The sequence below is a fragment of the Bactrocera tryoni genome, chromosome 4 (assembly GCF_016617805.1).
Source record: "Bactrocera tryoni isolate S06 chromosome 4, CSIRO_BtryS06_freeze2, whole genome shotgun sequence".
NCBI lineage: Eukaryota > Metazoa > Arthropoda > Insecta > Diptera > Tephritidae > Bactrocera > Bactrocera tryoni.
In genome coordinates, this window is record NC_052502.1 from 23,214,719 (window position 1) to 23,236,823 (window position 22,105).

Below are 22,105 nucleotides of genomic sequence, written 5' to 3' on the forward strand. Positions count from 1 at the left end.
ATATTAAATAGAAAGTGTGCAAAATACAGCGTGTAGGAACTGAAGCCGATCCACCTTCGTTTCGCTCTATGGGCTCCTGAAAAGTTCCAAAAAGATCCGACATTTTAGAGCCATGCAAAATTATCGCATTTGGGACGAATAGCAACCTGAAGGGATTCCAGAGCTGTGATTTGCTCCGTCCTGCGGGCGTGCGTCGCCACCAGACAGTGTCCAGTTAGTATTCCCAAAATGTTCCGTGTCTCTTCTATCGAATGCCAATAGAAATTTTGTGTACTTTTGCAGTCTTGGACCCAGGTAGCTCGTTCTATCGGCTTTTAAATTTTCTTAATTTACTTCAGATTTCGTGTTCTTTGCACTGAGCCAGGTGGAAGTTGTAGTTGTAATTTTATTTATAATCTTCATCTAATAATCAAAATAGTAACCCCTAATTCCGTATTTTCTCCTAAATATTTTAGTGTAAAAATTTAACATTAGACGTTTCTAACTTTTTTGTCGCCGGTGTAAGTCAAGCGAGCAAAGTTTGGAAAGTGAGCGGTGAGGTTTAGTTGCGTACAATCGAAGTCCACAAGCGCCAAAAACATCATATAGTAAGTAAGACGATTCATTTTAGCTGAATCTGATAAAAGCAAAGTGGGAAAAGGCGCGTTGAGAAGACCAGTGGTCGTTGAAAGTCGACGCCCATATAGACTATGAAATACTTACACGCTTCTAAGTATGTGTGTTAGTAAAGACGACTGTGTGTTCCAACTCGTTTGCCGTCCAGTTCATTTCTATCTAACAATACTGTCAGGCTGCCTTGCCACATTAGCCTGAGTTACACAGGTGAGCTATTGTCGCAAAAGCGCTGACATTGCATGATTGTACTTGCAAATACACATACACCTTAACACATACATGCACATGTGACTGCTCTCTCGTCCATGCATACTATGTATATATTTATTGGTGTGATGTTGTGAACTCCCGTTTTTCAGCTTGAGTAGCTTCATGCAGCCGTTGGCAACGTTGTAGCATAGCTAAGTAAGCAAGGAGTCCACGCTTGCCACACGCTGCGACTAACGTTCTCTGCTCCATTTGTCTTCTGTTGCAGAACTATCAACTAAATAAATCATCATCATCAGCAGCAGCAGCAACTCAGGTGACCTGTCTGTCAGCCGCAGTGCAAGGAAGCCTGCTAACGAAGCAGCCAGGTGTTGTTGTGGCGGTTGTGAGTTGAAAAGAACCGAAACGCAACAGAAAGTGATAAAAAGCAACGGCGGCAATTTTTGGTCAAAACATATTTGTCTTGTTGTCGCTACGAACGGAGGAAGTGTTGCATCTAATTGTTTTGGCCCAAAGGCGTATAGCGGCTTATTGAGGGACCCTGTAGGAACTTGAGAAAAAAAATTCTGAAGCATCAGAGTTTCGACAGTAAAAATATATTATTCGCTCTTAATTCGACCTTGAAAACTTGAAGGAAGTGTTGTTTCCAGCTCATCTTTCTTCCATACCTCTTCTGCAGATGGCGTCTGATAAGATTCCCAGCCTTATTCCGTGGACGCAAATAGGGGTGTCTTGTTAAAAGCCCCACAACTAGGGAGACGCTAGCCTTACTGAGTACTAAGAGATCACTAGATCTGTTGCAATCGATATTGGGTTACAAGACTTTTGAGACAGCGCATATATCGATGTTGGCCTGGCACTGGCCAAGCTTCTGCGAATTATATACGGGAGTATACGGGAGCTCCGATCCGCTCCCAATCTACCAATAGAGGTTCTAGGGTGCCTTTTCTTGCTAGCTCATCAGCTTTACAATTCCCTGCGATCCCGCTGTGGCCTGGCACCTATACAAGTCTTATCAAAAAGACACCTGATACTATTGATAGCAAGGTTAGATACTCTTTGACCAATCCTGAACGCACTTTTAATGAGTTCAAGGCTAGTATCGCCGCTCTTGTATCTGAGTGGATGGTCACTTCTCTGAAGGAGGCTACTTTCCGGAGCAGTAAATCTACTGCTACCTTAATGGCTGCCACCTCGGCTTGGAAAACACTGCAATAGTCAGGAAGTCTGAAGAGAGAGATAGAGAGCTTCTGACAGTAAACTCCTACTTCAACAAGGAAACTTTGTGTCGACTTTTTCTTTGAGAAACTTTGGGGAATGAGTAATTCCTGTCGCACCCATGTTATTTTGTTTTCATAAAAATTCATGTTTATTTTAGCTTATAGAATTCGCTGGTTGGTAGTGAAAATTTCTCTGATACTTTTTTTTGAGGGAAATTTCTAGCATTTAAAACAAAATTCCGAAAATTCTACTCCATTACTCTGCCTTTGACTAGTCTTTATCAATGTATGTGGTCTGTCGTGGTCCTGACAGAAAACGATTCCTCTTGCATTGGTCAAAGCTGTCTGCTTGTGTGCCATTGCTTTCTTTAGAGGGCTTAATTGTTGATAATAAAGGTCCGAATTAAGGGTTTTGGCCGTAAGAGAGCGGCTCATACTAGACTGTTGCCTGAAAATCTCACCAAATACATAGCAAAACTTTCTGACCGTGCGTTTACGCCAGCTCACCGCGGTTCGACCACATGCGTTATTGCTTGACATTGTCTTAATCAGCAGTAGTATTCACTGATGGGATTTCGGTCCATGACATGTTTTTGCGTTAACTAGTAGGGGCCACACTACTTCCAAAGGGTTTTTCGTAGTATGCTTAAGATCTTCTTCTTTTTTACTGGCGTAGACACCACTTACGCGGTTATAACCGAGTTGATAACAGCGCTCCAGTAATTTCATCTTTTCGCAAGGTGGCGCCAATTGTATTTCTCCACTTGGTCCTTCCTCAGCTTTCCCCGGCAGGTACTGCGTCGAAAACTTTAAGAGCTGAAGTATTTTCGTCCATTCTGACGATATGACCTAGCCAACGTAGCCGCTGTCTTTAATTCGGTGAACTGTGTCAATGACATCGTATATGTCATACAGCTCATCGTTCCATCGAATGCGATATTCGCCGTGGCCAAAGTGCAAAGGACCATAAATCTTCCGCAGAATCTTTGCCTCGGAACGACGACTCGTCAGATGACCGGACGGGAATAAAGAGTGACTTATAAAGTTTGGTTTTTGTTTGTCAAAAGCGGACTTTACTTCTCAGTTGCCTACTCAGTCCGAAGTAGCACCAGTTGGCATGAGTTTTTCTGCGTTGGAGATCGATGCTGACATTGTTTTTGGTGTTAATACTGATTCCAAGATACGAAATTATCTACGAATTCGAAGTTATGACTATCAACAGTGACGTAGGAGCCTAGTAAAACTGTAAATTGAGGCAGGATGGCAGTCGGGCAAGTTGAACTATTTGTATACCAAAAATATTCCTAGCTCTAACTCTCTCTTGCTGAAGAGAATTATCTCCTTGTACCACTTTTTATTGCGAGAAAACTCATTTGTTTCACTTAATTTTTTGACACACTGTGCCGTGCTTCGTATCCCATCGCACATTTGTTCTCATAAAAGTATATTTATGCAACGAGCTCCTGCTGTGCTTTGTGTCCTACACACGCACACACCCGCACAACCAAAATCCATCACACGGAACAGCGCCTTGCCGCATGCTTTCATAAAATTTCAATCATTAATGCGGTCATTACTGCGAAAGAACAACCGGACGGTTAGTTAGACCACTGCTGTGTAGCTTCTGGTTGCATAGCTATGCAAATGAATCTGCCTACTGGCACTGCCACATGCCTATATATGTTTGTGTTGCATGCGAGGGTACAAATCATAATGGCGGTGTCTAGTTAGCAGCACAGTTCAAAGCGCACATCAATCTCACCGAAGCGCTGGTTTGTTGGTCGCCGCCACCGCTGTTGTTGTTCTGCTGTTGCCACCTTGTCGTGCGTTGGGTCACTGGCTAGTTGTGCGTCTAAAACGCCTAACGCGTTGTATTGTGCAACACACCGGCACAGCATGGCGGAGTTTGAGCACTTTTAATGAGCTGGAAAAATTGTGATGGAACTTTCAGCACCAAATATTACCGCCAATGTTGTGCCGCTGCTGTTGTTGTTGTTGCGGCGGCGGTGGCTGCTGCTGCTGGCTTGGTTGGCCAGAGTGTTTACCGTTTTTCCAGCGCACACTTGCGGCCTTTTGCACATTCACGCATTCACGCGCTTTGTAGGCAGTCGCTTGCTCGAGGCATTTTCATTTGCTCGCATCCTTTTGGGGCAAGTAGTGTATTTAACGCGCTGCGTCCGGCCGATTGATGAGTGAATTGCCACCGCGAGCACTATTTGTTGTTGAATTTTAAATTTCAATTACCACCTGGTGTCGAGTTGATGCATGTTGTTCGGCGTAAGCCGCTCGCATGCAATTTTTCCAATTTACAACTTGCTTGTGGCATGCAGCACGGTATATACGCGCTTTATGTTTCAAAAATACGCCACGCTGCGTATTTTCGGAATTTTCGCTTTGGCATTTTACCGTTATTCGCCGTTGTATACATTTTACGCGCATTTTTGTGGCATTTAAAGCGATTTTTTTCCGGACTTAATGATCAACAAAGCAAATAGCAGCGCTTCATTTGCGGCCATAACTACGTCATATGCTGCCGCGTTGAGCAGCAGGCCACCACAACATGCCTCACATTTCACAGCTCATTATAGTGAAGCATCAATGAGCTATCCGCCAGCAGGCGTCATTTAAAGCCAAATAATCCGCTGTCTATTAAATCAGTTCATTAAATATTTTCCTCTATCAACCGCAGGCTTAAAACTGCCCTCGCGTGTAATTATTTCTCTCTGGCGCATCTCCTGTAATTATACCTTTATGTGTGTGCGTAATCAATATTTTTCGTGCTTAATCATAACTTCACTTTGTATGCAAATTTTTTTTTTGCTTAATTTGTTTTTGTAAACACATGCGTTCGCTACTACATTTTCCACTTCGTTTTGCTCCGCTCTTCGCTGCTTCTTTTACGTCCTGCACCCTCCAGCTCCTCCGGCTGTTTACATTAATTTCCATCATTTCAATCAATCCGCTTGGCATTTAATCACGTTAATTACTTTTGATTTACCTGTAAATTATATTTAATTGCCCGTTTCAAGGTCAGTTGTTGCGCGCTGTACGCCGTACGCCGTACACTGTTTACTGCTTTTACATTTAATCTGCGCAATTTGTTGCATAATTATAGGCTATGTGCCTTAAGCTGGCGTATCATGTGCGCGACCACGCACGAGCTCGTACCTGTCGCGCTCGCTCGCTTGCCGTCGTGTTATCACAACAAAGCGTTTTTTCGTCATTAACGGGCTGATTGAAATTCGTAATCGGTTGGCTTTTGAAGATTTAACTTTGCTTGCGGAGTTCGCTTTTGAAAACGGAAGCTGCCAAATAAATCAGAAACAAGTTTTTTAGACATCAATCACCGCTTAGCATGTGTTGCTTGAATTAAAATTGAATTAATTGAGCGGAAAAATTGAAAGTGATATATGTATATATTATATGTAAGATCAATCAGATAATTATACAAATATTTATTCACAATAATTTATTTTAGATATTTTGGTACTGGGTTAGTGATGTCATTCATTTCGTCTTAAACAAGTGGACTTGTAAGAAAATTTTATTATTTTTCGAATATTTCAAAGTATTGGGTAGTCGAAAAAGTTGTTTCGTATTTCTAATCAAACTTCTACTTATTCTTTTATATTTATCCTAATAAATAAATAAACAAATATGTACCATTTGGTCGGCCACTTTTTGCCATTTTTCCGCCATCATTCCATCAGAGTAAAACTTTTCTCGGCGAAAAACTGCGACAAGTAATTTTCATAGGCTTCTCTTGAAGCCAACTTTACTCCATTAAGGGAGTTCTGCATTAATCGAAAGAAATGGTAGTCCGATGGTGCAAGGTCAGCGCTATATGGTGGATGCATCAAAACTTCTCAGCCGACCTCTCCCAAGTCGTCAAAGATGTGTGTGGTCTAGCGTTTTCCTAATGAAGGGCGAAGTCCTTTCTGTTGATCAGTTCTGGCCGTTTTTTCGATTGCTTGCTTCAATCTCATCAGTTGTTGACAGTAAAATGTAGAATCAATCCTTCGACCAGGTAGGATCAGCTTATAGTTTATAATCCCACTAAACACTCACCATAACCTTTCGAGGCGTCAATTCTGGCCTTGCAACCATTTGTTGAGCTTCACCACGTTTTGGCCATGATCTTTTTCTTTCTAGCCGTATTTGATTCACTTTCCGTCTTCTGCTACCATTCGCTTCAGAAATGGTTTGATTTCATTTCGTTTCAGCAAAGAATCGCAGATGTTAATTTGGTCCATTAAATTTCAATTTAACAATTCATGTGGTACCCAAACATCGAGGTTCAAAACCGTTTGTTTATGAATGTTGAGTTCCTTAGCGATATCATGGCTGCTTATGTGACGGTCCTGGTCAATTTTTCCAAAATTTCTTCGAACTGGTACAGCATCGTCTCCGTAACCTTAACAAATTTCATTGGTGGCTTGCGTGGCATTCGTCCCTTTTTTGTACAGAAATTTCAAAGTACTACATATCGAGTTTCTTCATTATTTTCACTCATTTTTGAACAGCTGTTACTTTTTTTCAGCTTCCCTGAATTTAATTGTTTTTTGGTTAAAAGAAGCTTAAAATCTCAACTTTCCAACACTATATGGATATGACACAATGAGATTGACTGGAGATATACGACTGAAACGACATCTATTGACAAAATACGAAAATACTTTTTCGACTACCCGATATTATTAGAGCATTAATTAGAAAATCTGGGTATTTGAGACAACACTCCACTTTTCTTTAGCGGGTCACTTATCTAAGATAAACACAACAGATTCTTAATTAAAATCTCCAAATTAATGAAGATATATTTCATATTTCTGTTTTATGAAAAAACTGACCTAGTTTCGGTCAATATTTTTAATCATAATTTGTCTAGCGATATTGTCGCAAAGCACAATGATGCACCTACATATTTTCTCAACTTTCTCGCAGTTAAAAAGGTTCAATTTAAAATATGAGGGGTATCCTAAAATATGGAAGACAGTTATTCACATTTCCTGAATCTCAAGTTTTGCTTTGATATCAGCTCTATTTGATGTTTACTCTTGGAGATTAGCAAATAGAAGAAACAAGACCCACAAGAACTCGTCCTAGACCCCATATAACTAACAGGCCTTATGTATCTGAAGATACTTTCCTGGTTTCAATACTTGCAAGTTGCAAAATTATAAAACGTCTGGTTACACCCCAACTTAGGACTTCCTTACTTATTTTATTATAGTAATTAGTATCGAATTGTCGACTACAGTATAATCGATTTTGGGTGTCATTCACCAGCGGAGCTTTCAACATATACACAGACGGATCCAAAGTAGTCGATAGAGTGAGCGCCGGGGTCTATTGCGCGGTGCTTGATTTCAGGCTACCCTGCAAGCTCCCAGAAATACTATACCGGAATACTGCAGTATATTCCAGGTAAAAGCGGTCAGGAAAGCCGTTGAGATATTTTATAACGCAGGAAACGGCAGCTAAAGATATAATCTAACATCGCATTGCGCCAGAGAATTTTCTTAGTGGCAGTAGATATATGTAGTGACTGTCGAAAAGCGATTGCATATATGCTGGGTTCCAAGCCACGAGGGTATATTGCGAAACGAAATAATCTAGATGCTACCAAAAGGGCCATCCGCTTGGCTACCGAACCCGTTCTGGAAGTGAGCAAGCTGTGTGATATGGAACGTTTTAAAGGCATGTGGGATCGCCAAGATCATAAGCAAGGGAAGGGAAGAAAAAAACGCATAACTTACTCGGACGGCCTCGGAAAGACTACAGAACCGTTGTTGGTATAGTCACAGGACAGAACTTACCATACTATCACTACGCGCGAGCTGTATGGGCAGTTTTAATCGATGACGCATGTAGAAAGTGCAGAGATTATGCGTGAGGGAGACACTAGAATACTTCCACTACTTTGTTGTTTTTACTTATAACTCGGCTTTGATATTTAGGAGTTTCGTAGTTCAAGGGATAAGATGAAATATCTGAATTAGATATCAAGTCTCTATTAAACTTCGCAAAATGAGCTGACGTTCTACACGACGTAAACTTCAGTTCGTATGAAACTGAACCGCCATCTGGAATTATAAAGAACCTTTAGGTATATGTGTGACGTAACAGCCAGCCAGTATTACTTACCCTAACCTATTTTCGCTTTTGGGCTTTCGATTAGAAAAATAAATGTTAAGAGTTTAGGTCGCTTGTGTATCACCCTAATGTTCATATGCCTGTAAAATCATATTTACAACTTAAATAATGGTTTCTTAGAGAAAGATATCATATTAATTAAAAATATATGTATGTATGTCTGTACATACATACATATGTGGGTCTGTGCCAATCTTCGTCTGTCATCAGAAACAACTTGATTTCGTGGAAAGCAGAGTTCCACATATGAAAACCAAAAAGTGAAAGGCTGAAAAGTGAGTGACAATGAAACCGAAACCAATTGTAAATTAACAAAATCAAGTAATTTTGATTAAAATGTACTGATAAAAGATCTTTAAGCTGAAGAAATTAAAGCGTCTCGACACAAACAAGTAAACGTTTACGAGAAAGACACACAAACAATGAAGGGAGGTAAAAAAGGAATGTGCAAGAGAGTTCGGATGAAAAATGGGCCGTATTAGTTTCGACCTGCGCAGCGCTCACTCGCCGAATGTTGTTGATAAAATAAACATAAAGAGATTAAATTAAAATTCCATTACTTGCAGCAACAAAGTAGAAGATGTACATACATACAGAATACAAATATGGTACATTTTCATATTTTCGTAACGCCGGGTGGAGGTTGGCTCAATGCGAGCTGTTGAGTCTTGAGCGAAACTCAATTTCATGCTTAGTGAAATAAACAGACATACATACATATACATGTACATTTATACGAACTGTGCAGGTATGTGTGTACGTGTTTATGAAAGTCAGCAAGCAAAAAGGGCAGCAAAATCCTATAAAAACAGCTATGAGGGGGATACGCAGGAGTCATGCCACAAATATGACAGAAGAACCGTTAAAGAAAAAATGAGTGTGCGTGTGTGTGTATGTGAAGGCGGGGGACAAACCTTAGCTAGTTATTAATATTTATAAACAAAGATTATAAATAAAACATAATTCACTTCAAGTGCGCACAGGCAGACGGACGGACAGACAGACAGGTCGCCACAAATATCCGCCAACAATTACACAAACAAGTCTGCCTGTCTGTTTTGCAGTTTGTAATATCGGCGAACATATTGAAATATGTGCATATGTTTGTGAATACCGCAAGAACTCTGTAAACTAAAGAGATTAAGAAAAAATCACAAATACCAACAAATCGCTTTGAACACCCACACAAGTGGCAAGAAGCGATATTTTAAATCTTCACCTCAAGTCGAAAGGCAGCGCAGAGTGCAATCATCTTCAAGGCAGCGCTAAGCGCTATACAGGGCGACCCACAAAGCAATAGCCGCAGGAACAACAACTACAACACAGTAGTGTTTAATATGGACCGCAGCGAACACAAACTGTAATGTCAGAAGCAATAAATCAGTGGGCTAAATATGTCCCTTGGTCGGCCGGACAGACGGCGTTGGAAAAGAGAAAAAGACACGCGTCCACACAAACACTCTTACAAACTTATATACAGATATACATACTACATACATATAAGTATTTCAAAAGGAGTTGGGCTTATGTGAACAGCGCTTGCGGTGACTGGGTCACTTCTGTCGTATGAAGGGAAATAATTCATTAAGTTTTGTACTTACGGATTGTGGGTATGGCCCATATGAACTTTGCGCAAAAGCTTCGATTTGGTTGACCGCAAAGGCGTATACCAGGAGTCGTAGAAGCAAAGTAGAATCATAAAACCCACAATTCTGTATTTTCCCCAATAGCGAAGGTGCTTAAGACCTTCTTACTTATGATTTTAGTCACAACTTTAGTTCAGGGAATACCTAAATGTTACTCCTGGTCCAAGCCGGCGCTTTGAGAACACACTACTGCTATTACTACCGAGATGACCTGGTTTTAAATGCTACTGCATCACATCTTCACCTTCAGGAAGGTTGAAAGTTATCAGTATTTCTTCGAGGTGACACAAACGAACACGTTGGCAAAAACGCAAGCTCTGATTACGTAAACTCTAATTTTCAAATGTTCTGAACCACGATAATCTCATTTCTTAAACGGATGTCCACACACTGTCGTTGAACATCATAAAATTTATGACGTAAACGTTCAACCTTTTTTTACTTTCCAACCCATCCCTTTACGAAAAATAGCATAATGAATTTTGTGCCATACATAGTAGCAGAGGAAGTCTTGAAAAGGGTACATACCTGCTGCAATAAAGCAACATGGTCAACTTGGCTTGTTGTAACGTGAACATCATTTCAAAAATCGAGTCTGCTTGCAGAGAGAACTGTGGCAGCACTTTCTGGGCAATTTCATAGGCATTATTCTGCCAGACCATTGCCTGAAGCAGCACTGATCTTCAGGAACATTAAGAAGAATAATCCGATACCAATCCCAATTTACTGCTACTGTAGAGTTCAATTTGCGTCGCAGTTTAATGCAATGAACTTTTGCGTGCGCTCCTAAAACTACTTATCCCCTTTTCATAAGATCGCGACCTATTAGAACACATTATTTTTGGACTTGGCCAGTTTTAAGTTAGATAAACTTCTAAGAGAAACATTCGAGATACTGGATATTAGATTTGCAAGAGTAATTTGTATAGTTTGATTCCCGTCTTCCCTGACGATCTAAGAGGTTTGCAGTGTTTAGGTTGACTTGCGTTCTATTGAAATTTGGATGGTTTACGTCAATAACTTATGAGTATGACTTCACACATCACTCTTGAATCTCTTCAGGTTGCTCTTCTACCCAAAAGCAGCAATTTTGCTGGGTTACATACCCATGGAGTTAGAAATAGACCTCATCGCTGAAAAAAATTTGGATCGAAAATTTCGGATATTCTTGGATCTTTTCAAGAGCCTGCTAGAGGTAGTCTTTTCTGTCGAATTTTAACCAATAATTAATGCTCTCAAGATGGGTGATGGTATTGCGAATAGTACGCTCAGTGGGCGTACCTCTTTAGGAAATTTACCGTTGACAGATGGCTGGCCAAGATTTTTCTTTTAACTATGGTTTGATGTTATTTGATTCTCTGTCGGGCTCTAGCCGTTTTTCTCTCATAAGAATAAACTAAATGAAAATATTTCGAGATTTTTTCCACCTCGATAGTATTTCCAAAGCGAAATACCACTCTAAAAGCACGAAAAAGAATACTCCAATAAATATTAGTTAACGAAAGTAGCGTGTGAGAGTACGAAATGACCTGCGAGTGTATTAAAAAGGCATTACAAATTGCCGTCTAACAACACAGTTCACTGCAACTGCGCCTCTCGTTCAATCATTCATTTAAAATATCAATGTTTGTACTCTTATGACCAGTCAGCCGTTTCGCCTGCTCCGTTAGTCAGCCAGCCGCCTTGGCATTTCCTTCCACGACAAAATATTTAACGGTGAATTTCTCACCGTTTCACCGAAAAGTCAACAGTGAATATTTGAAGTAAAACGAAGACGCCTCCTTTCCTACACGCGTTCCACCTACACACAACGACAAACACGAGCTTGCGGCGCGGCAAAGCGAGCGTATCCAAAAGCTATTGCGCGGTCCCGCCTGCCGGTCTTAGTGAGGGCGGCAGTAGGCAGAATGCGGCACCGAAATGCGGTCAAGCAATGAAATTCTATACGGCAGCGCGCGGCGACTTCCACGGCTATTACTAACCGTCCGACGGACAATGCTTATTGATATTGCTGGCACATACATATCTTCCGGAGATAAGCGATGCAGATAAGCGGCGCAACAAATCGCCAAGGTGTGAAGCTGCGTCAGCGTGTGATGCGTCAGTGGTCGTCGGCGGCTGTTGTGACCGACCGCCATTCAGCAGGTCTTGGTTCGTTGGTTAGGGTCGCGTGCGCGCTGCTGCTTGGCGTGAAATTATTAACTGTCCGCTTATATTTCGAAAAAATAAAAAATGCAATAATTCAACGGAATAAAGAAATGAAAATATGTATGTATGTTTGTTGTTGTGCTTTAGCTCCTCTTGGCTGCTGTTTGTTTAATTTTTGCTCTTGCCCAAAACGAATTTGAATAATTTCTTTTGCCCGCCTGTTTGTTTTGCGTTGCGTGTCACGACAGAAAATACGTCGGCGTCTTCGTTGGTGCTACCTGATGCGTAACATTTAATTTTCGGCTCGTCCACGTTACTTGAGGGCGCTGCCGCACGTTTTTTTAACCTCAGCTTTGGCATATTGTTGCTTTGATTACGTTCGCCTATTGAGCTAAAATGACATCTCCCCTGAACGTGCTAAGATTATAAAATGTCCGATTTCCCTTTTGAAGGTATAGATATTATGAATTTGAATCTGCTTTACTGGTGATAAATGTACTGTAAAATATTAAATACGAATTTTTCGTTTTACACTGAAGTTTGGTGATGTTAGTCAAAACTATGTAGGGTCAATATTATTTCGCTGTTGAAAATTTATTTCAATTTATAGAAGCGGTAGTTTCGAATTTCAGACTCCAATTACATGCAGGCCTTAATAGGTTTTATTAGACCATACTTGCAGTATATCAGAACAGTTAATTTTTCAGCGATTTATATTTTACTAAATACTTTCTATTCAGAAGTTGATTCATTCTTCTTTTAAAGTCCTATGCCGTTGGATTTTCAGCTATCTTCGCTGGCAGTGTGTGAGAACGAAGCCAGAATTTTCCTTTCGTGCTGAATTAATCATGCGTTTCACAATGAAATATTTCAGATCTCCTTTTCTTCCGTCGTTGTCTTGGGTTTCCCTTGAGTTTGATATGGTCTCTCTTAGTTTTGCGTGGACTGGAAAATAATAAGATCAAAAGTATTTTCGTTTGGTTTCTGGGCTTTGTGAAAGTTGTCTGTGAAGGGTTATGCAAAGATGAAGAAAGTTGGCTTATTTCTTCAAAAACAGTTATCAGATATACTTACATATATACATTTCTCTATTAGAAAAAATCTTTCACGGACTGGCTTATGTAACCTTATTGTGGATCTGGAGTGTGACAAAGAATACCTCCATGCTCTTACAGTCGTTTCTATCAAAAGTGAGTAGGAGTTTTTGCATTTCTGATCCACCGGTTTGCAAATGATTTTTGCAGTTTAGCATTCTGTTCGTTCGAGTTATGACATTCCTTGCCATGCTCCTGTCGAGATCGTCGTAAATTCAATGCATCATAAATACATTTGTAAATGTTGGTCACGGTTTCAAATTATAGCTGTATCGCATTCTTGGCCATCTCAGCCTATAGCTCAGTGTCATTGATACCTTTGTGACCTGGCGCCAAGTATAAGTGGAGTCGTTTGTTCCTGCTGATACTGTCTATTGTTGTCCTGCTTCCCAAGCAGGTAGATATGCGAAACGAGGTTATGACCTTTATGGCTGCATGGCTGACTACATACACTGGAGTTGACTGCTGATGCCTTAGAGGCTGTCCACCTCACTGTAGCACCTTAGAGTAGAATTGGTCGTACTTCCATTAGTCTCTAAAAAAGCAGAACAACAGGCCGTGCCATAAGCAGAGGTTAAGAGAGAATTGCGTCTTATTTGGATTATCTTGCTAGAGTGGAGGAAGCAATAATGTTTTTAAAAACTACTGTGTATCACAAGGCATTGTCCTATAGAGGTTAGGTTAGAATAGGCCGTAGGTATAATCCTCGCGCGAAAGCATGGGATTAAATGCACTGGGACTGCTGTAAAAGTTGGTTCTTTGTGACATCCAAAAACTCCCAAAAATTGATTATCAGATCCTTATAAATCGCCGAAGCGCTATGAATTTACCAAAAAATTTTCAAGGGGGGTCAATATCAATTCAAGCCCCTACCTTGGGTTCACCGTAGGCGTATCTACCGAGACATTTCAATCTCAGCAATAGGAAGTGACAAGATGGTTCCGACTCGCCTTCCTCCAAACAGACAGCTTTGGCAAAAAACGTGAAACAAAATGTTTAGCCCAAATGCATTTGAACCTATTGGATAGTATCCAGTCAAAACGCCTCTAATTGCGGCAAGATAGACTTTGCTAAGAGCTGGTAGCTCAGAGGACCTCGTACGGTTCACTCTGGGCTAGAAGAATTTCGCAGCCGCAAAAGTTATACTATATGAATATCTGATGTTGATGGTCACGTAAAGTCTGAAAATTAGTTCGAGGAATACGCGTTGAAGTAGTCTTCCCTAGTTAATTGAAACGTGCTACATCTACTCAATCTTATCTAAGCATCTTCAAGAGGATATCTATTGTTATTAATATAAAGTTTTATATAGGAACTGCCGGTTGTCTGAGGGAATGAAGGATTACCAGATACCTTTGCTATTTGGTTATATATATGAGCAAGATCACTAGGTGCATAAAATCTGACACCTCTTACCATGCTTTTGTTTTATGGAATTGTAGTCTTCTTCTTCATCTTATGAATTCGAAAATTTTGTTTCCTAAAATCGAATTATTTTTCGCAGTCATTTATTGTTTCCAAACATGTATATTACAATTTTGTATAAACACATATTTACTTGCAATATTTCGACACAAATGTTGCTATCCAAATGTTGATAAGCAATTTACTAGGCAACAAAGCGAACACCTGATGCTGCGCGCCACATCTGCTGAGGCGATTAATTTAACTATCTCACCTACCGTTTGCAAAGTAATGCGTTCCACATGAATGAAAACCGGCCGGTCGTTGAGTTGATGATGCTAACACCAATGTTGCTGAGCGCACACAACGCCGAGTGTTTGCAACATTAAGAAAATGCTCTCTGCGTACACAGTAGACATACGAAAATAAATTAGCCGAATTTACACTGCTACAAGCATTAAGTAAGTCAGGCGAGAGCAGCAGCCAGCAACCACCGCAATCAGCACATTTCCCACCTTCAATGCGCTCGCCGCTTGCACTTTGTTATTTTCGGCTGAGCCACTGAGCGCACATACCAAACGAATCGCCCAACTGTTGGAAAGCAAACAAAACATTCGCATGCCTCAGTACAAAATCAGCTCTCGTCACGTACAGAACGAAAAGTGAATTTATAGTGAAGTCAAAGCGGTTCGTGGTCGTTGTTGTCGTCGTTTGAGAGTATGTTTATATGTACGGTGAATGTGTTATTACGTTGCCGGTAAAACGAAGCGCAGTTCGTGGTGTATTATTAGAAGGAAGTGTGTAACGAAACGAAACGAAACGATTATTAGACGACGCGTTGAAGCGAGTACCGGAATCGGAAATAAAGTGTAGTGTAAAGTGTATTGTAGGCTATAAAGAATAATCAAAGCAACAACCCACCCACCAACGAAAGAGGGTGAGTCCGTGTGCGCGAGTGTTTCATTCAGTTGTGGTGCGAAAGGAAGGAAGTGTGGTGAATTTTGAAATATATCAAAAGCTATACAATACACATGCAACGCATAGCACCTCGCGTGATAGTTAATAGTGGCGTGGCGTATTGTGTAAGTGATTCGGCAGCCGATTGCTGCTTGTACTTAGCCGAAAAATAGTTGGTTAGCTGCTGCCTAGGCTACGGCTACTAGGCAAACTGGTCCATGCGTGCAGATAATTAGCAAACGCTTGCACGTTCGCAACGTCAGAAGAACGTCAGCAGCTGACCGTGTTGGACCACTGACACGGAAGCTCCAACGTCCCCATTGTGGGCAGTCCAAAACAAAGTCGTTGTCATAGGAAAGTGTTTAGTGTGAACAAAAGTATAGTTTCAAATAAAAATATTGGCAAATGTTGTTATTGTTGTGCGTGCGAAGTAAGCGCATAAATAGGCGTCAGTCCGCCTGTCAGTTATTTTTGTGTCGTCTTTTTTGAACCTTCAATCCGTCCACATAACGGACAGCTGTTGCGCGTGTTCGTGTGCGGCTCTTGGCTATTTTGGTATTCCGTGCCGTCAACGCCTGTTGGCTCTCTGGTCGCGCGGCTAGACCAGCGACACGGTAGACTGTGTGACGCCGAGACCCAGCTTGTGCTTGTATTGTCTTAACGAATGTTGTTTTCGAGTTGAGTGTGTGTCGCGGCAGCGGATAATTTATGAAAGACATACACACGTCCATAGATTTGTACATACTTTAAGTGCGCGAAAGGAAGAGCGTCTCGTGGCGTGTCTCGAAAAATTAATCGCGCGCGCGTGGGCTACGACTGATAAGCGACGTGTGTTAAGTCAATCACAAAAGTGATATTTCACAGCGAAACGAAAAGAAGGAGGGCAAATACGACACGCGCACTGATGGAAAAGTCGCACTGTGCTCGCCACCTTCAGTCTGGCTAAAAACTCCCGCAGTACTTAGGCTTCTACAACACGAACACGTCTATGCAAATTGGCTGAGGTGCGCGAATTTTTTTGTTGTGGCCTGCAAATTCAGTCGCTAACGCAGAGGTGCGAATGAAAGCCGGCTCGAGCTCGTAGACAACACACTTTTTTTGCGTTTCTTTCCAGCGCGCATTAAGTGCAACGGCTTGTAGTGCATTCCAGCGTTGGTACTCTTTTCGTGTCACGACATTTTTACGCTATATTTGCTGCGGTAGACGCCGATTCCGCACGCCGCAAAACCCCAATGGGCAATTAAGGTGCAAACGTGTTGTCATTTAATTAAAAATTAAAAATTCTACTAGAATACAAATTAGCCCGAGGATCGGTCGGTCGTCTGTACGTACGGGTAGGTCCACAATTGCATGCAGCACGTGCTGTGGTTGAAGAGTGGACCCGCGCTGTGTATTGAAGGCAAATTGCAAAAAAACGAGAATAAATAGTAAAAATACAATAAAAACAACACGACAACGTAGCATATTGCTAATAGGAAGTATTGCAAGTGTTAATCGGTCGCGTGTGACTTGAATACGTGAAACGCACACAGCTCGTACGTTTGCATGCAACGCGACTGAGCAGCTAAATTGCTAAAAATTATAAGCAGAAAACATTGAGTAATGTGTACGCGCCCAAACATGACGAAGACAAAGGCCGCAGCCCCACATAACAACAACAAAGATAACAATAAAGCATACCATAGACGCTTCAGCGTCTTGCACAACATGCCAGCTGTCATCTGCTTGTGCATTTGTATGCTCAGCTATGCGCTACAACCCATCAGCAGTGTTGCCGCCGCCGTCTCCTCCTCCTCCTCTGCGCATTCCGACAGCGACCCTTGCTACTTCGAGGACAAGCCGCGCAAGTGTCTGCCCAGTTTCGTGAATGCGGCCTACGGTAATCCCGTGCAGGCGTCCAGTGTTTGTGGCGCGAGTCGGCCGGAGCACTTCTGCGAAATCAATCGCGATGGCACGCTCAGCGAGTGTAACGTGTGCGACAATAGCCGTGCTGAAACGCGTTTTCCCGCTAGCGCCTTAACTGATTTGAATAATCCCAACAATGTGACTTGTTGGCGTTCGGCGAGCGTGCCGGTGCCGGCCGATGTGGATACTGCGCCACCGGATAATGTAACGCTCACGCTGTCGTTGGGCAAGAAATATGAATTGACCTATGTAACGTTGTCATTCTGCCCGAAATCGCCACGTCCCGACTCATTGGCCATTTACAAGAGTTCTGATTACGGTCAGACCTGGCAACCCTTTCAGTTCTACAGTTCACAATGTCTAAAATTTTATGGACGACCGGATCGCGCTAAAATCAGCAAGTTCAATGAGCAGGAAGCACGTTGCATAGATTCACATCGTGATGGCAGCACCAACCGGTTCGCATTCAATACACTTGAAGGTCGTCCCTCGGCCAATGACTTGGATGCATCGCTTATACTGCAGGACTGGGTTACCGCCACCGATATACGCGTTGTCTTTCATCGGCTCGAGCTGCCACGTGAGCTGGCGGCGGCGCAGGCAAAGGATGCCGCCAAACCAGCTGCGAATAGTTTTAGCGATGAGATGGGCAGCAGTCAGGAGGACGAAGACGACGAAGATGAGGAGTATGACTATAATCTACAAGGCAACGATAGCACATATGAAGATGAAGACTATGCTGCCGAACCCAAGAAGCATTTAGAGTTGGACGATGATAATTTAGATTTAGACTATCCAAACGATGGCAGCATCAGCATCGTGCCAGAGGTCAAGCGTTACAACAACAAACCGAAGCTGACCGCCTATGAGAAACATTACCAAGCCAAAACAGCGCTTGCTGCAGCTGCGGTCGCGAGCACCACAAAGGCGGATACCGCAACATTGGACAAACATGCGGTTGGCAGTGATGGCAAAGCAGCGCCTAAGCCTACCACCAAGGATCTATTGTCCATTTCACAGCATTATGCCGTCTCGGATTTTGCAGTTGGTGGGCGCTGCAAGTGCAACGGACATGCCTCCGAGTGTGTAGCCACAGTGGGACCCAATGATGTGCTACCGCGCATGTATAATGCTGGCGATGACTTCGATGGCACTGGTGTTGCGCACACCAATAGCAACCACAACAACAACATCATCAACAACAATAATAACAATGCCAATGTGAATGTCAAGTTGACAATGACGTGCGCTTGCAAGCACAACACAGCCGGACCGGAATGTGAACGTTGTAAGCCATTCTACTTCGATCGTCCATGGGGACGTGCAACGGACACCGACGCCAATGAATGCAAAAGTAAGTGGAATCGCTTTTTTCTTTACTACTTCTTTTTCGATTTTTTTTTGTACTCACATACTGTGCATGTCCATGAATATATTCTACGATGGCACGACCACTGGATGCCGATAGTTAGATGAATGAGCTCACAAGTAGCTCGGGGATGTGTGTGTGTGTGGCTCTCATAGTGCTTGGCAGTTTAGTCGGGTTCAAGTGTTTCGTACAGTGTGTGTCGGTATGTCTTTTAATTGAATTCAGCTGAGAGTTTGTTAGGCATGAATGGCAAAAACGTTCGATAAAAGCGGCGACGGCGGCAGTTTGGCTATGAAGCGGTTGTTGTTCGACCATCAAGGCAAGGCAAGCCGCTAAATCATTGCACAGCTGGGCAGGTGGGGTATGAGGTACAGTTCTGGCACATTGTTGGTGATTTACAGTCGGTTCCTCTATGGTAGATATAGGAAGCAACGCTGAGTGTAGTCCTCGACATGTACCTACATATATAGTATGTTCGCTGTGTCGCCGCCCAAAAATTTATGATGTGAAAATGTTCGTTGTCTCCTCTTTTCGGCCGGTTGTGGCAAGCCGATTGACGCTGATGGAGCTTTAGTTAGTTTTGTGGGTCGCAGTTAATGGCTCTGTCGATACAAATGGGCGAAAAACTGATTAGCAGGTTTCGGCAATTCACACAAAGACACACTCACTCGTACTCCGCAAGCACACATACGGTTCATGTTGCAAGTTGTTCCGCCGTATTCACATTAGCTGTCCCGAAATAGCCGGCTCGTGTGTAGGTAGCAGTTCATTGCTTGGAACTTGTCAACCCGAAAGCAGTGTGAGACCTGCTGATGACACTCGCCGCTTTCGGCATGTCCGTGCGTGTGGAGTGTTCACAGCTTGTTGCTTGTCGGTATGCTCCGTGCGGACGAAATTCATGTTTATATGTCGATGTACATATATGAGTGTATTATATTTCTGCTGTTGTTGCTGTTTTCATTTACTGACTCTTCGTTGTTTTTGTACTGGAAGGTACAACGACAAAAGCTTGTTTTTCTTATCAGTACATGCAGCTTTGTGTGCATGTATGAATGAAATTTTAAAAGCACTTTTGTGCGCTTATTTGGGATTAACATTGGAATTGTAAATCAACTTGTTGACTCAGCAGATTAATGTGAATTTTGGCAGATTAAATGTTAATTTTTGGTTAGTTTGCATATGCCACACATACATACATATGTACGTATGTGCAAATGTGGCTATGCAGCACTGTATTTTTTGTGAAGTGTGTTGGTTGTTTTTTAATTGCTGGTTTGCTTAAATTACACGTTAATAAAAAGTTGCCATTACAAAACGGATTCTACGCAACAGTATTTGAAAATTTTAATCTCCAAACATTAAAGATGAAATAATTACGAAATCCCCGTTATACAAAGTAAAGCATTGGTAGAAATGAATACCAAATTTATTTTGTATTCTTTTTCATTTTTTAATGAAATATAATTTATTTTTCGTTTTCCGATTGAATTCTTTTCAAAATTAGAAACTATTTAATATAAATGAATTTCCACAATTTTTCAAACTAATATAATATTATTTCCTATTATTTCAATAACAGTCCTGTGTTAGAACTTATTTGTTAAAAAAAAAACTAAAATTGCTCGGTGCAGAAATCAAGCATTTTTAAATGATTCCTGAGTCATAGGAGTTAGATTTGGAGGCGCATAAGTGTAGTTACCGGCAGCTGTTGTAGGGATAACTGACATAATAGTCTATGTCAAATTCTTGAAGGTTTCTATACTTGCACAAAGACTTGAAATTGATTGTTAGGTCAATATTTCAGTCGGACAGTCAGACGGACATCGCTGAATCGACTAATTATTTACATATATAAACGTATATATTTTGTAGGGTCTTCAACGTTTGCTTTTGGGTGTTACAAACACTGAAGATATATTTAAATTTGTTTTGTTTTGTTGATATTTCAATAGCATCGGATATTTTCATTCACTGCCTTATGAGATACTAAAATAATCACATCAGGATACTCCATAATTTAAATATAAACATATTTAGCCTAAATTAGTTAGTTGTAATTCAAATACATTAATCGATGCTTAATTTTTTTAACAAAAAATCTTTATTATCACCTTCAAATTAGGTCCCTGAGCCAACGCTAATTCTGATTATGCATAGACATATTATAAGCCTCGGTGCTTTCAGCGAATTTTGTTTTTTTTTCGGTATCAGTTCATTTTCAGAACGCCATTCGCTACATAGTTGGACAGTGTCGATGTCATATTCGCAAGCCCACGTCTAATCAACAGTAATGATGTGTTTGATGAATGTAGGGTCCTCAGCTACGTTATCAATCATCTCTTTTGTGATTTGTACACGACGTTGTTTTCAGACCTTTTGGTACAAATCTAGCTTTGACACGCTTCTTATCCAAAATATTGACCCAAATGTTTTGAGTCGATTCATACAAGATGTTGAGATACTCTGCTATCTCTCTGATGCAAATACGGCGATTTTTAAGCACTGTTTCTTAAAATTATTCGATGTTATCAGCATTAACAGAGGAGAATGGCGACTGGCATGAGGAAAGTTTTCTATGCCTTGAAGAACACTTCTGTTCATTTTCACCGATTCCGATTCCATTGGAAACACAAAATTTTAAGGAAACTGTTGCTCAATTTTTTTTTTTTTTTGGTGCAAAGAAAATTCTCGCGGCCTAGATAAACAGTTACCAAACAGACACTCATTGACATATGTAGACCAAACTTCAATACGAACATAAAAAAGTTTTACCAATGAAGGAGCACATTTTTTGAATTCATTATTTGTGACCTGGTCTACGGAAAGGGGGCTTAGGTGTCAACAAAAAGGAGAACAATTAATGAGATAACGAGAAACTGACGATTATTTTTAACAGCTTTTGCCAGAAAACTAGTTTTCGCACGTTAGCTCCCTTTTCGTAGACCAGGTCACATTTATTGTTCGGATTGTATACTGATACTTTAGGATCTTATTTTATTATGTCGCAAGTTTTCTGAATATTATTAGATTGATACAAAATTTGCTTTCATGTAAAATAGAAAAATTAGCGATGTTTGCAATTATAAATATTTAATTGGCCTATAATTCCTTCAATTCTAGCTTTTATAGATTTCAGACGAATATAGAAACTTACACATTTTTCCACATTGTGTTTTAATGAAATTTAGTTATTGTTTTTTATATTTAAATAAATTCCAAATATATTGAGATTTTCCAAAAAAAAAAAAACATATGTTATATTAATATTGTATTAATAAATTGAGAACAGTTTTTTTTAAATATATACTTCTTTATACAACTTTCTTGTTTTTCCAGTAAGAAATCATTTTGAAAACATTTCTATTAAATTCTGAGCTAATGAAG

At 40.9% G+C, this 22,105-nt stretch overlaps 2 protein-coding genes across 2 annotated transcripts in view; both read left to right on the plus strand.

The window, feature by feature from the left end:
* LOC120773727 (netrin-A-like) overlaps window positions 1-22,105 on the plus strand; it is a 610,257-nt gene that overhangs the window by 31,651 nt on the left and 556,501 nt on the right. The gene's annotated exons all lie outside the window — the stretch shown is intronic.
* The window catches only part of LOC120776076 (netrin-B), a 243,434-nt gene continuing 236,483 nt past the window's right edge, over window positions 15,155-22,105 (plus strand). The window contains exon 1 of the mRNA XM_040106545.1: window positions 15,155-18,706. Coding sequence (XP_039962479.1) covers window positions 17,050-18,706 — 1,657 coding nt within the window. The 5' untranslated portion in view covers window positions 15,155-17,049. The remainder of the gene's footprint in view (window positions 18,707-22,105) is intronic.